General features: G+C 44.2%; 1 protein-coding gene across 3 annotated transcripts in view; it reads right to left on the bottom strand.

Annotated features, from left to right (window-relative positions):
- Positions 1–16,869, bottom strand: part of LOC109418984 (E3 ubiquitin-protein ligase RNF185) — a 30,799-nt gene that overhangs the window by 8,597 nt on the left and 5,333 nt on the right. For 2 of the 3 annotated variants that reach the window (XM_062853928.1, XM_019693209.3), the window contains exon 2: positions 549–1,036. In XM_062853928.1, the coding sequence (XP_062709912.1) occupies positions 549–1,036 (488 nt within the window). Of the gene's footprint in view, positions 1–548; positions 1,037–1,471; positions 1,616–16,869 lie in introns of those variants that run through there. The other variant, XM_062853929.1, reaches the window with a different exon arrangement.

Raw genomic sequence — 16,869 nt, 5'->3', positions numbered from 1 at the left:
AATTGACCAATTTATGCTTTGATTGCTGTAATTGAATATTTCCATGCTTAATGGCTTGCAGTCAAAAAAGCCCAAAATCGCATATTTTGCTCTATAAATTAAGATATGGCTCAAAATTGTGACGTGCTGGAGCAAATCTGAGCCCGGATTCGGATTCAGCGGCCCAAAATCTGTCAGAGACACATAAGTTTGCTCTTGAGACAGACCAAAAGTTAATTTTTGTTGAGGTATAGCTCAAAATTGTGATGTGCTGGAGCAAATCTGAGCCCGGATTCGGATTCAGCGGCCCAAAATCTGTCAGAGACACATAAGTTTGCTCTTGAGACAGACCAAAAGTTAATTTTTGTTAGGCTGTGTTATTGCTGTACAATGGATAAAAAAGCTGTTCATAAGCTTGATTTGAAAAATTTTGGCTGAATAAGCTGTTATTCAGCTATCATTGTTACTTGGGAAACGCCCATTATAATAATGTTTGCCTATCAACACAGTAAATCTCTATAGCTAGTGTTCGCCAACAATCATGAAAAAAAGGGAATAGATAAACTCACCTGGGATCTTCCTTGCTGCCGCCCCGACCGTACAGTGGAATGACTTTCTCCTTGCTGATGGACGATTTGCACACCGGACACGTATTCCGGTAGCCGTTCATCCACTGGTGTATGCACGGCCAACAGAACAGATGCCCACACATGCTGACCACCGCGTCCTTGGCCGTATCCAGGCAGATGTTACACTCGAACACCGAGTCGTCCTTTTTCTCCTCGCCATCTTCGGGGGCATCTTCGAGGTTAATTTTGGATTTGCCGGTACTCGTTCCGGAACTGCTCGTTGCCGATTCCGCCGAATCCTGCTGGTCTGTGGAGATTGGTTTCGCCGTTGGATCCGGGTCGGTACTGGGGGATGTGACTTTCGAGAATGGACTGGGACCGGTTGTGGATTGCTGCGAGGTGGATGCCGAATTCAGATCTTCCAAACTGGGAGCCGAGGGCTGCGGTGGGGCACTCTCGACCGTTGATGCCATGGTTTTGTTGAGTGTCTGTAAGTGATAGAAATAAAACGAAGAGATTAGTATAGAGAAAGGTACTTCGGGTTAAGAAAAGCTGGAAAAGATAAAGCTAAAATTAAAGAAAGGCTAAACCTCGAAAAATAAGGATAGGGATTTGATTAATTTATAACTCATGCCCATGCTGGGTGTTATTTATCATCCGCATCATCAAGACAAAGAACAGCATATTTTAAAAAGGGGGTGGCTTTGGCACAGAGGAAAACGTGCCTCTGGGGCCGACCTACTGATGTTGGCGGTATAGTCAGTCAGCTAGACTGAGAACCCCTGGCCTACACGAACGCGTGAGGTTTAGTCCAAATGCAATTAGTGCTAATGTACTACATTCATTCAATTGTGAGTTTTTGCGCGTCCGTCCGTGCCTGCTCTACAACACACGCATCGTATTCAAGAAGTAGATTTACCTACCTACCTACAGCAACCACACACAGAGTGAGCGAATGGAATCGATTCCAATCGGCAACAAGTTTGCTACGGTTTGAATATCAATGAATGCAGAGAAGCGAATGCCCGTTTGATTTATTTTTAACACCTACTACAGGTACATACTTCCGGTACCATGCTCTTGTGGAGCGGCACTATTGATTGATGCACCAAGCGGTAAGAAGAAGAGTTTTGACATCCAAGCGGTGTGCCGTTTACATCCATCGACCAATCAGCGACGAGGATCTAATCGACGGCACACCGCTTGGATGTCAAAACATCTTCTTCTTTTCGCTTGGTGCATCAATCAATTGGTAAGTGGCAGTTCCGATTCAAGAAGAACTTCTGCAAAATCCCATCTTGAAGGACGTTTTGCCTCTAACTGGGGGAAGTAGTTAAGTTCCAAAAGGGGGAAACGCACCGCACCTAATTGGAATAGGAACGATGACCAAGCCGGTATCATCGAAAAGAATCACACTGGCCCCTGAACAATGCGTGATGACTATACGCAAATTTATTATCACATCGTCAACAACGTTATCATCATGTGTTCCACATCGTATGACCCACCTCCACCAATACCGCACCACACCGCAGGCAACCACAATCCCGAAACTTGTGTTCTGATGCACGGGTTGCCGAACGTAGTACACATTTGAAAATTAGAGTATGAGTGAATACTAGGGTGGCCCACACTTACATGAAAAACAAAAATTTTGGAAAATGCCTAGTCTTACCTCCTGAATCGGTTGTTTTGGACTCCCAGAAGCTACGTTCAAAAATTGAGCAAAATCGATTAAACCTAAGGGGGCGCTCGAAGTGCTTGAAGTTTGTATGGGAAACGTGGCCAAATGCGTATGCAGAAATGTTCAGTTTTTGATTTTTGCTGCTAGGTGGCGCTGTAAGCGTTTAATAAAAAAAAACCTTTGGTATTATTGTAGGTGAATATATGGCATATAGTATATGCCAAACAACTTTGTCGAAGACCGTAGATACGACGTCTGTTAAAAAAGTTATACCGTAAAATGGGGTAACTTTGATAGTTTTTCAGCGAATTTTCTTGATATTTTCCCATGTAACAGTGTTTCCCCTAGTTTTATATTTTTAAAACAAGTACTGGGGTATCAGTTATCAATTGTAATTGAAAGATTCGATAATCTGAAATATTTTGGGTGACTTATAGTTTTCCATATGAGCGAGAATCAGATTTTCATTTTGGGGTAACTTTGATAATGCCCTGAAAAACATATCAAATCTTAAACAATGATCACAGATTGAAATCTTAGGAGTATAAACATGATGAGAGAAGCTTTATGTAATATATCAGATAGAATTTTTATATCAAAACATTGTTTTTTACTAAATTTTACATATAAAAATGTGTTTGTGGAGTACTGAGTGAAAAACACAGTGAATTTAGCTATCAAAAATCATTATCTTTGTAAAAATATATGTTAAAAGGGTTATCAATATATGAAAGCATGGTTAGTTCTCTTATTTTTTGGGTTGTTTTTAATATTTTATTAACAAATTTTCAACAACACAGATTTATCTACATTTTTTTTTATCTGTATTAACGAGATTTTTAGCCCTAGGCTAGTTCATCTCGGGACCCACGCTTTACTTCCCTTCCGAAGGAAGAACTCACATTCTTGCGAGTTTGTCGGGAGTGGGATTCGATTTCAGGTCCTCGGCGTGATAGTCAAGTGTTCTAATTTATCTACATGATATTACAAGGGCATTGCATACTTTTAGGCGTTTATCAATGTATGGAGATTTATGTCACAATTTACAAAATTGCTTCCATTTTGTAAAAACACACTTCGTTAAGAGATTCAAGGACAGATTTGGAATCTGCTATGATGATTCTAATGAGAATAAAAGCCCATTCATTGAAAAAATAGTTGTAACGGAGTCGTATAGCGGATTGTTTGAAGGGGTTGACAAATGACAAAAATATTAACAATTTTTATTTTTATTCCAAAAAGTTGTATTGAAACTAGGTTAAATTGAAAATACGTCTTAGATGAACTTTTATATGTATAGAATTGATCTACGTTTGCCTTTTTCTTAACTGGTTGAAGGAATCATAGTTATAAGATAAACTATTCAATGCATATCGCACTATCAAAGTTACCCGCATTATCAAAGATACCCCGTTTTACGGTACCTTTAATAAAATGAGGCGAGACATTATGGTTGTTTTTCCAGTATACATGTAAAGGAATAATATCAATAATGAAATCTCCATACTTCGTCTCACTTTGACTAGGGTATAACTTTTCTCGCAGGCGTCGGATCACTTTGCGTTCTTCGGCGAAGTTGTTTGGACTATAGTCACCTACAGTAATACCAAAGGGTTTTATCATTAAATGCTTACAGCGCCACCTACCGGCAAAAATCAAAAACTTAAAATTTCTGCATACATTTGGCCACGATTTTCCATACAAACTTCAAGCACTTTGAACGCCCCCTTAGGTTTAATCGATTTTGCTCGAATGTTGAAAGTAGCTTCTGGGAGTCCGAAACAAACGATTCAGGAGGTAAGACTTAGCATTTCTCAATTTTTTGTTTTTCATGTAGGTGTGGGCCACCCTAGTGAATACCATTATTCAGTCTATGCTCCTATGTTCATCCAATTCCAAAAAAACAAAAGATATAAGCCGATTGTTTCCGTTCTTTTTGTTATCATGAATGGTCATTCCTAACAAAAAATGTTTAAATAAAAACAAAACAAACAGCGCTTAATTGCTTTGTTTTTAGGACGAAAATAGAGCACGTTGCTTATGATAGGCTAAGGTGCCCCATATGTATATTCAGAATCAGAATTTTATGCATCATCATGTGAAATATGACGGATTTGTTAAGTCACTTACGTGCAGCCGAACACACGTTGCGGATTAAAGCTACAGCATCAGCGATTAGTAAAGTGTTAAAATTATCCACTGTATGCTAAAAAATTGTTTTCGAATAGCTTTGTCTGATTTGAACGACCATGACACCCGTATCGGAAATGAAAATCATCGTTGAGACTTGACTTATGTCGAGCATTGGGGCATCGAACTTCGATTTTCATTAGCGGAAAAGATCCGTATTATACTTATAGTTTTAAAACGGCCACTTAATCACTGTAAGGATCGATTTCGACCGCAGGGTACCGATATAAACTACGTAGCCGACCCCAAACCCCTGGACCACCTCTTGCATATAGCATCTGAACTAGCCATTCTCCGAGTCCACACGCCTCTTTCTCTGTAGCTCGAAGACGATGTGGTGATAGCCGTTGAAATGACATTCCAGCCAAACTCATCCCTACACATCCTCTGGACAAGATTGTCCGGAGTAGTGTCCTCTCCACATGTGGCAAGCATGCGTTCACGGATTGTGCGAAAACGCGGGCACATGAACAAAACGTGTTCTGTCGAGTTTTCTAAACCAGCACAAACCGGACAATGGGGAGAATTCGCATGACTGAAACAATGTAAATACTGCCGGAAGCAACCATGGGGATCAATCAGTGGGTCCACCTTCCTTTGATAGAACTGTTCCACGCGCGCTGCCATTTGACCATGGAGGCCATCCTAGCGGTCCTAAGTATGTCTTTTGTGCCGCGCATTTCGAAACACTCTATGTTCTCTCTGATAAGGATACCGATAGGCAAGAGCTACTTTAAAGGCTAGGTTCGGACCTACCTACGCTAAGGGACTTTACTATCCCCGCAAATTCCACATCGGTGACCCTCTCCTCATCGCCAGCAAGGAGGCCAAGTACTAGGATCATGACGCGGATGATCCCCTCCAACATCTCTGGTGATTGCTCTATAGGAGCCATTACACCTCTCGTCTTGACCATCACGATTCTGTAGACATTACCCCACCGATTCGCATTGGCACTCTGACAGAGACCTTCAAAGCAGGCCTTTTTGCTTGCCCTTATCTTGGTCTTCAGCGCGGCTTTATCAGCGGCGAACAACATCCCTCGTTCGTTTCGCTCTTCCTCAAATCGTGCTGGCCGCATCCGCCACCTAGCTCTTACTTAGGCAGGCACAGCACAGGTCCGCAATCGCTTGAGTCCACCAGTAGGCCGGTGGTCTTCCATTTCTAGAGGGTGGACTTGCCTATAGGCATGATCGCATCGCACGCACGCGAGAGCGCCGCTACCAGCTCGTCACCGCTTAAACCAAGAAGGTTTCGCTCACGGCGTAGCGCCTCCCCTACGTCGAAGTGTGATGTTTTCCACCTTGACTTGGCCTAGCTGCCTCCTTCTCCACATGTTGCCTGCTGTTGCTGTGGTCGATACTGTAGCGAACCGCCAGGTGATCGTTGTGAGTGTAGCCACCGACTACAAAAGGTAACGTCAATAATTGACTCCGCACCGTTTCGACTGAAGGTATTCTTGATACCGACCTTAGCCAGGTCGACATCTAGCATGGCCAGTGCCTCTAGCAGGATCTGATCTCACTGGCTCGTAAAACGGCTTTACCATTCCCCGATCCAGGCATTGAAGTCACCTGCTATCACGACCGGCCTTCGCCCAGTTAGCACGGACGTCATACAGTTCAACATCTGCGTGAATTGCTCGATTGACTACCGCGGAGGCGCATAACAGCTACAGAGCTACTTTGACGACCACGAAGCCCTCATAGGTAGTAGAAACCAACTTCTGGACGGGGTATTTTCCCGTCGTCCATACCATCTCCATTTTTCCGGGCCCATCCGTGACTCGATTACCGTTTCCGGCGGGTACTCAGTATGGGTTCGCTAGGATGGCGATATCCGTCCCCCATTCAGAAACTGTCAGGGTCTGTCATGGCCTTTACAGTCCCATGACTTGTGTCCTGCTTTCATACACCTGAAGCAAACCTTCGCACACTGGAGTAACAGGGTCCAATTCATGGCCAAAAAGTTTTAACACGTTTTTATGGTGTATTATGTATGTACTAGCGATAAAATTGTGAATTTAGATATTGAGGAAGCATTTTGGATTATAAATAGCCATATTAATCCACTTAAAGGCTAGAAATGATTTCTTATAAACTCTCCATGGACAACGTTTATTTTCACCCCCAAAAATCGCTTGAAGCGTCGAACATTTTTATTTGCCAACAGAGAACTGAAAAATAATTATATTTCCATGAAAAATATTGTTTGGAAACAAGGGCCACCTCGTTTCATAGAAATTCTCCTAGAAGTGTGAGAGAAATTCAATTCTTTTATAAGTGTAGATAACGTGTTTATGTCTTCAGCAAAGTTGTAAGGAGTGTCATAATTGGGAAACTTGTTGAACAATTGTTCTATCTTCACAATTCTTGGGAATATGGGCCGTTATTTTTGAACGGTCCCTTAAACTCAGTTTAAATGTTGTACCTTTTTCTAGATGTTTTGGGAATCACATTTTCATTTTGGAGTAACTTTTATAGTGCCCTGAAAAACAAATCAAAACTCAAAAATTATTCATGGATTGAAATTTTAGGAGTTTGAACATGATGATAGAAGCCGTGTGGAATATATCAGTTTGAATTTTTCTATTAAAACATGGCATTTTAACACAACTTTATACATAAAAGTAAGTTTGGTGGAGTACTGAGTGAAAAACTCAATGAGTTTAACTATAAAAAATAATATTTATCTGAAAATATTATGAAACATATGATTACATGCTACAAACAGTGAGATTTATATTTGTTTTTTTTTTTTTTTTATAACAAATTTTGAACACAACAGTTCTAGCTACATTAGATTACTTCTGCATTGCATACATTTAGGCGTTTATCGGTGTATGGAGATTTCTGCCCAAATTTACTAAATTAATTCCATTTGACACATTTTGTTAAGAGATAGAAGACCAGATTTGTATTCTGTTATAATCTATCTACCGAGAATAAGTGGCCGTTCATTGAAAAAGTAGTCGAAACGAAGTTGTTACATCAAAATTAAACATAAATTGTAACTAAAAACTAGTCAAAAAGGTGTAAATTTCAAAATGATATATTTTTTCGTCTGGTACTTTCTGGTACCCGTTCTCTTGCGATTCACAAAGGATATGCCTTATATTTTATTGTAATTTTATCCAGATCGCGGAATGCTGCAGAATCTGAAAACTTTTTGAATGCTGAAAATGGTTCAAAATTGACAAAAAACATGATTTTGAAAACTCTTCTGTAAGAGAGCAAAATAAATGAAACCAGGTGAAGTTTCTTGTTTAAATGATACACCCTTATCAGGAGAACTGTGTTACATACTCAGTTATTTTTTCAAATAGTCAATATTTCGATAATAGAAGTTCTTCCGATGAGTTATGATGCAAATAAAAAAACAGTAGAGAAAATCGTCAAATTTCGGCATTTATTCTTAAAAAAATATGCATCCCAAAGTATTTTATTGATTGCCACATGATGAAGCATTACTTCATTTATCTTTAAAAAATATTAGACTCTGAAAAACCCTGAAAATTTTTTTCGACTTATGGCCAGGAATTTGGCCCATTTACGCCTGTATGCTTCGGTTGGCATACTGACCCAGCATCCCTACTTTAACGGACTTGGCCGCCACCGATAGCTATACTAGGGCTACCTGTGTCCCTTCCGGGCCCTTCCATAGCCGATCGGCTGCGGTGGCTATCTGCACCTCGCAATGTTGCCGCAGTGCCGTGACAATATCTTCCGTTTCGGTGATTTCGTCTAGGTTCGTCACCTCCGCTGTAAGAGCCCTCACTTCGACCCCTTCGCCAAGGCCCTCTTCCGCCAGACTTTTATAGGCGGCACCCTTGCGCTTGTTGTCGTGTTTGAGCTCTAGGATCATTTCATCCGTACTAGTACCACGTCTAATACTGTAAACGTCGGCTCCCAAATCCACGAGCGTCGGTCGCTTCTCATCGTCTCCAAGACGTCCGAGTACTTAGACTATTCGATTTTGATGACGAACGCGTCGCCTTTCTCGCGCTTGGAACCTATACCTACATCTCCTAGGTTTGGTGTCCTTACGCTTCTGCCCATCTGGCGTTTTTTTTTTCTGCTTCCTCTTCCGCTCAACTATCGTCCAAGGGGGCTCCTCCCTCTGATCCACCCAACTTTGTGATTGCTAAGGACCTACCAATGGTCGCAACCCCCTGTTCCCTTCCATCCGGGATGGATCAGCCCTTCCAGGCCCACCCTTCCCAGCTTTCCGGGACGGAGCGTCTGGCTGGGGTCCGACTTACAGGCATTACTGCCGGCCTTCGGGGTTAATAACCATCTAGCCTTGTGGGCACCGCCAGGCAGCTTCTTACCTGACGGCTGCCTCATGCGCTTCAGTCAGTGCTTATCAAAAGCAGTCGCATCCGCCAAGCCTTTTGGGCTACCTGCGAAAACGGAGGCATCCGTCTGGGTAAACGTCGTAACCTTCGCATTCGCCGGCTCTGCCGCTGATGCAGTTTCACAAGTCTCTCGTGATCTTGCTTGACATCATCCATCAACTTTTGAAGTCGAAACAGGGCTTGTTTAAGGTCCTTGTTTATGTTGGACTTCTAGGACGCAAAGTTGATGACTTTTTCAAGCTGCTCCACAGCTACATCTATTGCAGACAGCCCGTTTCGTTTTTGGTTGATGGCCCTCACCAAGCACGCTCCGTCCACTATCTCCCTCGACAGACTAGCAGGGGAATGAATCGGATCTCCAACGCTAGCACTGCGTGCACAGCTTCCTACTCCTACCTTCTCATCCCTCCTTAACGGGGACCTAGCCAACCCACGAAGGGGTTACCCTCACCCACCACTCATTGTTGAATCCCACGAGTAGCACAGGAAAGAAGGTCGACCACACCAGAGCCCTGCATTGATACGGTAACCGGTAAGGGGCGAAATATTGTAGGGGGTGCCCAGATACCCCACAGGCTCCGTTAACGATCGAGCATCCTGATTCCTCTACACGGGACGCTCGACACCTTGAATTGGGGTTAGTAAGTAGTCGTATTCTTAGGACATCGCTCTGGAAGGTGTAATGCGACGAACCGTGCTCAACAGCCCGGGCAAGATTTTCACAAAATTCGGTTAATTTGTGTGCTTTGCTGACGACATGGACATTATCGCCAGAACATTTGGAACGGTGACAGAGATGTACACTCGCCTGAATCGCGAAGCAATAACCCGACGTCTCCACTAGACAGAAATGTCTTGCCATTTTTCTGCCAGAAAGAGAAAACGTAACAGAAATGATCAACATCGCTGCTATCCATGCAAACAGTGAGAGAACATTTCTGTCATGACACATCTGTCCAGCAAAATGGCAAGACATTTCTGTTTAGTGGAGACGTGGGGTAAAGGCCGGACTGGTGGTGAATACCTCGGAAACAAAGTACATGCTAGCTGGATGAGCCGCAAACGAAAATGACAGGGCAAGCCTAGGCAGCTGTGTTACGAAAGACGGAGAGGTCGTGGCTATTACATATGGACTTTACAAGAACCTGCGGTCGAAAAAGATTCTTCCACGCACCAAATGTACCATGTACAAGACGCTGATAACGGTGATTCTCTACGGGTACGTGACATGGACTATGCTCGAGGAGAACATGCAAGCACTCAAAGTGTTCGAGCGTCATGTGCTTAGGACCATCTTTAGCGGTGTGCAGGAGAACGGTGTGTGGCGGCGAATCCGGAAGGTGGCAAAAGCTGGAAGGATACTATGGGCAGGGCTTGTTGTGAGAATGCCGGCCAACAACTCTGCAAAACTAGTATTCGCAAGAGATTCTGACGGTACAAGAAGGCCTGGAGGGCAGCGTGCAAGGTAAGCATATCAGATGGACAGATCTGGCGTGCGTTGATCGTAACCGAGGTTCGAGGTTGACAGCCACGAATCATGTATTATGGAGAATAATTGCTGAATTAACATTTTATTCACAGTAAAAATTCTGCACGCTGGATGTAAGGGAAAAATCCCTTAACTATTCAACGTCCCAATCAATATGATTAGAAATTCTTTTCCTTTTAAATCGCAATGCTGTCAGTTTTGATTTGAGAACCAAAACAAACCCACCGAAGAAATTAACTAAAAATCACTTCGATTTGCACTAATGTACAAGCAATATAATCCAAAGTAAAAAGCTGTTGATTTGGTAATGACTGTTTTGGGCATGAAAGTAAATATAGATGACAGGTGGTAGAAAGCATTTCGCATCGATTCGCACCTCATTATCAGATGTGAAGTAGTGTAGTGGTAAAGCAGAAGACCGTGACTCTCAAGGTCCTGGTATCGAATCTTGGTGTTGCGGGGGTAACTTTTTTATATTTGATTTTAAAATCAAAACATTGTCAACAATGAATTGAAGTGCACTTCTAGTAAAACTGAAGAGGATTTGGATATTCTTTTTCAAATGATATTTAGATGATTACAAACTGATTGGACAGTAGTGCGAGTTCAAGTGCCAATCTGTTCATATCAGATTGCAGATTTTTTACCGCGTTGTTAAATCTTAATTTGCGATGCTTCGTTTGATGTTAAACCTTTTTATGTTGTCCATATGGGAGCTAGATTTAAGTGTAAACACTCAATCCTGAATTGCCTGTTCAAAACTGTTTTGATAAAAATTGAACGACAGAACTTTTTCGGTAGTTTTGGTAATAGATTTTACTGAAGATCAGTATTTCAACTGTCAAAACTGCGTGCAAAAGGTAAACAATCCATTTTTGCTGTATTCGGCTGTTCTAATTTCGTCAAAAAATGACCGAACTCGGCATTCAAAATTAAGTATGTACTGTAATGGTAGAATACGATGAATTGTATCTTATTGGGCTTTTTTAAATTTAGGCATGCCAACCCAGCGCTACTGGTTTAATGGCTTCCTTTCAGTCACAGAAGCATGTGATTTCCTTCCAAAAAAACATGTCCGGTATTCTTGATATGCATCTCTGTCAAATTCGATCCGGTCAGAAGTGGATAAGAATGATCCAACGATATCATATCTACCTACTACTTACTACATATTGGTAAACTAGATCAGTATTTAAAACCATGTAGGGATTGAGAGGGATACAGAGAAAGCGAGAAACAGGGCATATAGCTTTAGCAACGGTGATGCGCCATCTGAAAAACAAAGCAAACGATCATGATGAAATGAAACGTCAGTCTTGTAAAGTATTTTGCACGAGTAAGTTGGATTACTCGTCGGGTGCATCCCTGGTGATAAGATCCGACCGATTGAATTGATTGAATTGGATCGGAATTGCCATGGTGTCCTTCCGGACACGACAATGGCACAGCCGGTAGGTAAGCTCCCAAAGAAAGGTTTTAGTAAGAGTATTTTTTTGTGTTGTCGATGTGCAGAAGCAGCTGGAGCAGGTAAACCATAGTGTATGGATTTCGGTTTTGTTTACTGGAAGAGCAAGCGACGTGCGGCCGCTGCGGGGTTGTTTTTTATGGTACTTCTTGGAGCAGTCTCGTTGGCTTTTGGATCTGGGATGTGCAAAAACGAAAAATTAAAGAGTCGTGTTTTGATGTTTTTTGCAACTGCGTTGAGCGACTTCATATGCAGGGGCGGATTGTATACATTGATTCAGTTGCAGGTTGAGAAAACGTGAGTTTTTTTTTAAGTTTTTTTGTTTCTCTGCTGAGATGTGCAATTTTTGCTTCCCGCTCGGAAATTTCAACTAGATATCTAACAGATATCTGCTGGACAAAATAAAATATCTAGTAGCCATATGGGCATCTAATACAAGTCTCTTAAATTTTAAGTTAGAGCACCTTTAACGGTGCGCTTCTATACCCCGTTTGGCAGCCCTCCATCATTGCAGCAAACTTTACCGGTCGCTGCTGGATGCGCTCGCAAAATAGTAGCGCTATGGGTGGGTGACCAAATATAGTAGCGGGACAGTTGCGCTGCTAAAAATGCTATGGGAATATGACAGCCCTCCCGATACGAATGAGGGTGACTAATTTGATTGCTACCGGTGTGGAAAAGGGTGGTTAAGTCAAAATGGAAGCGCTGCGCGGGTTGCTCGAATAGTAGCCGCCGTTAATGTTGCTCTTAGATATGGTGAATGTGCGGATATCAGAAGTGAAATTACATATATTATTCTGGCCCTGTAATTCTTTTGAGAAGTCAATACTAATTTCATTGCTGGATTAGGCCCATTTATCAGCGATATTATTGAAAGGGTTGATGAAAGGAAAAGTGCAAAAAGGGTCAACAGTAAACTGCAATGAGAACAGGTAAAGTAGAAAGTGTTTACATGGCAAAGTAAGGCACAATGAAAAGCGAATTCCCCCGAGAGGGTAAGCTAGGCAAATTCCCCCGAGAGGGTAAGCCGAAACAAAAAGCGAATTCCCCCGAGAGGGTAAGCTAGGCAAATTCCCCCGAGAGGGTAGCCGAAATAGAAAGCGAATTCCCCCGAGAGGGTAAGCCAGGCAAATTCCCCCGAGAGGGTAGCCGAAATAGAAAGCGAATTCCCCCGAGAGGGTAAGCTAGGCGAATTCCCCCGAGAGGGTAAGCCGAAACAAAAAGCGAATTCCCCCGAGAGGGTAAGCTAGGCAAATTCCCCCGAGAGGGTAGCCGAAATAGAAAGCGAATTCCCCCGAGAGGGTAAGCTAGGCAAATTCCCCCGAGAGGGTAGCCGAAACAAAAAGCGAATTCCCCCGAGAGGGTAAGCTATGGCGAATTCCCCCGAGAGGGTAAGCCGAAACAAAAAGCGAATTCCCCCGAGAGGGTAAGCTAGGCAAATTCCCCCGAGAGGGTAGCCGAAATAGAAAGCGAATTCCCCCGAGAGGGTAAGCTAGGCGAATTCCCCCGAGAGGGTAAGCCGAAACAAAAAGCGAATTCCCCCGAGAGGGTAAGCTAGGCAAATTCCCCCGAGAGGGTAGCCGAAATAGAAAGCGAATTCCCCCGAGAGGGTAAGCTAGGCGAATTCCCCCGAGAGGGTAAGCCGAAACAAAAAGCGAATTCCCCCGAGAGGGTGAGCTAGGCAAATTCCCCCGAGAGGGTAGCCGAAATAGAAAGCGAATTCCCCCGAGAGGGTAAGCTAGGCAAATTCCCCCGAGAGGGTAGCCGAAACAAAAAGCGAATTCCCCCGAGAGGGTAAGCTAGGCAAATTCCCCCGAGAGGGTAGCCGAAATAGAAAGCGAATTCCCCCGAGAGGGTAAGCCAGGCAAATTCCCCCGAGAGGGTAGCCGAAATAGAAAGCGAATTCCCCCGAGAGGGTAAGCTAGGCGAATTCCCCCGAGAGGGTAAGCCGAAACAAAAAGCGAATTCCCCCGAGAGGGTAAGCTAGGCAAATTCCCCCGAGAGGGTAGCCGAAATAGAAAGCGAATTCCCCCGAGAGGGTAAGCCAGGCAAATTCCCCCGAGAGGGTAGCCGAAATAGAAAGCGAATTCCCCCGAGAGGGTAAGCTAGGCGAATTCCCCCGAGAGGGTAAGCCGAAACAAAAAGCGAATTCCCCCGAGAGGGTAGCCGAAATAGAAAGCGAATTCCCCCGAGAGGGTAAGCTAGGCAAATTCCCCCGAGAGGGTAGCCGAAACAAAAAGCGAATTCCCCCGAGAGGGTAAGCTATGGCGAATTCCCCCGAGAGGGTAAGCCGAAACAAAAAGCGAATTCCCCCGAGAGGGTAAGCTAGGCAAATTCCCCCGAGAGGGTAAGCCGAAACAAAAAGCGAATTCCCCCGAGAGGGTAAGCTAGGCAAATTCCCACGAGAGGGTAGCCGAAATAGAAAGCGAATTCCCCCGAGAGGGTAAGCCAGGCAAATTCCCCCCGAGAGGGTAGCCGAAATAGAAAGCGAATTCCCCCGAGAGGGTAAGCTAGGCGAATTCCCCCGAGAGGGTAAGCCGAAACAAAAAGCGAATTCCCCCGAGAGGGTAAGCTAGGCAAATTCCCCCGAGAGGGTAGCCGAAATAGAAAGCGAATTCCCCCGAGAGGGTAAGCTAGGCAAATTCCCCCGAGAGGGTAGCCGAAACAAAAAGCGAATTCCCCCGAGAGGGTAAGCTATGGCGAATTCCCCCGAGAGGGTAAGCCGAAACAAAAAGCGAATTCCCCCGAGAGGGTAAGCTAGGCAAATTCCCCCGAGAGGGTAGCCGAAATAGAAAGCGAATTCCCCCGAGAGGGTAAGCTAGGCGAATTCCCCCGAGAGGGTAAGCCGAAACAAAAAGCGAATTCCCCCGAGAGGGTAAGCTAGGCAAATTCCCCCGAGAGGGTAGCCGAAATAGAAAGCGAATTCCCCCGAGAGGGTAAGCTAGGCGAATTCCCCCGAGAGGGTAAGCCGAAACAAAAAGCGAATTCCCCCGAGAGGGTGAGCTAGGCAAATTCCCCCGAGAGGGTAGCCGAAATAGAAAGCGAATTCCCCCGAGAGGGTAAGCTAGGCAAATTCCCCCGAGAGGGTAGCCGAAACAAAAAGCGAATTCCCCCGAGAGGGTAAGCTAGGCAAATTCCCCCGAGAGGGTAGCCGAAATAGAAAGCGAATTCCCCCGAGAGGGTAAGCCAGGCAAATTCCCCCGAGAGGGTAGCCGAAATAGAAAGCGAATTCCCCCGAGAGGGTAAGCTAGGCGAATTCCCCCGAGAGGGTAAGCCGAAACAAAAAGCGAATTCCCCCGAGAGGGTAAGCTAGGCAAATTCCCCCGAGGGTAGCCGAAATAGAAAGCGAATTCCCCCGAGAGGGTAAGCCAGGCAAATTCCCCCGAGAGGGTAGCCGAAATAGAAAGCGAATTCCCCCGAGAGGGTAAGCTAGGCGAATTCCCCCGAGAGGGTAAGCCGAAACAAAAAGCGAATTCCCCCGAGAGGGTAAGCTAGGCAAATTTCCCCGAGAGGGTAGCCGAAATAGAAAGCGAATTCCCCCGAGAGGGTAAGCTAGGCAAATTCCCCCGAGAGGGTAGCCGAAACAAAAAGCGAATTCCCCCGAGAGGGTAAGCTATGGCGAATTCCCCCGAGAGGGTAAGCCGAAACAAAAAGCGAATTCCCCCGAGAGGGTAAGCTAGGCAAATTCCCCCGAGAGGGTAGCCGAAATAGAAAGCGAATTCCCCCGAGAGGGTAAGCTAGGCGAATTCCCCCGAGAGGGTAAGCCGAAACAAAAAGCGAATTCCCCCGAGAGGGTAAGCTAGGCAAATTCCCCCGAGAGGGTAGCCGAAATAGAAAGCGAATTCCCCCGAGAGGGTAAGCTAGGCGAATTCCCCCGAGAGGGTAAGCCGAAACAAAAAGCGAATTCCCCCGAGAGGGTGAGCTAGGCAAATTCCCCCGAGAGGGTAGCCGAAATAGAAAGCGAATTCCCCCGAGAGGGTAAGCTAGGCAAATTCCCCCGAGAGGGTAGCCGAAACAAAAAGCGAATTCCCCCGAGAGGGTAAGCCGAAACAAAAAGCGAATTCCCCCGAGAGGGTAAGCTAGGCAAATTCCCCCGAGAGGGTAGCCGAAATAGAAAGCGAAATCCCCCGAGAGGGTAAGCTAGGCGAATTCCCCCGAGAGGGTAAGCCGAAACAAAAAGCGAATTCCCCCGAGAGGGTAAGCTAGGCAAATTCCCCCGAGAGGGTAGCCGAAATAGAAAGCGAATTCCCCCGAGAGGGTAAGCTATGGCAAATTCCCCCGAGAGGGTAGCCGAAATTGAAAGCGAATTCCCCCGAGAGGGTAAGCTAGGCAAATTCCCCCGAGAGGGTAGCAGAAATAGAAAGCGAATTCCCCCGAGAGGATGATGATGATGATGATGAAGGATGATGATGATGATGATGATGATGATGATGATGATGGTGATGAAGGATGAAGGATGATGATGATGATGATGAAGGATGATAATGATGATGATGGTGATGATAATGATGATGAAGGATGATGATGATGATGATGATGAAGGATGATGATGATGATGATGATGATGATGATGATGAAGGATGATGATGATGATGATGAAGGATGATGATGATGATGATGATGGAGGATGATGATTATGATGATGATGAAGGATGATGATGATGATGATGATGAAGGATGATGATAATGATGATGATGATGATGAAGGATGATGATGATGATGATGATGATGATGATGATGATGATAATGATGATGATGATGATGATGATGAAGGATGATGATGATGATGATGATGATGATGAAGGATGATGATGATGATGATGATGATGAAGGATGATGGTGATCATGATGATGATGATGATGATGATGAAGGATGACGCTGAAAGATGATGTTGAAGGTTGATGATGAAGGATGATGATGAAGGATGAAGATTAAGGATAATGATGAAGGATGATGTTGAATGTTCTTGGTTGAAAGTGAAAAGGATTATGATAGTAATGATCGATTATTATGTTTTTAACGAATACAATTGTTAACTAAGCTAAAGTTAAGATAATGCAAATCGGGTGAATATTTAGGTAGAAGTTAAAATAAAAAATAAGTTTAAATTAAATAATAATAAGGAAGGTTAATG

The sequence above is a fragment of the Aedes albopictus genome, chromosome 2 (genome assembly GCF_035046485.1).
Source record: "Aedes albopictus strain Foshan chromosome 2, AalbF5, whole genome shotgun sequence".
Lineage (NCBI taxonomy): Eukaryota > Metazoa > Arthropoda > Insecta > Diptera > Culicidae > Aedes > Aedes albopictus.
The sequence above is the reverse complement of the archived record's forward strand: the minus strand, read 5'-3'. Positions and strand labels throughout refer to the sequence as shown.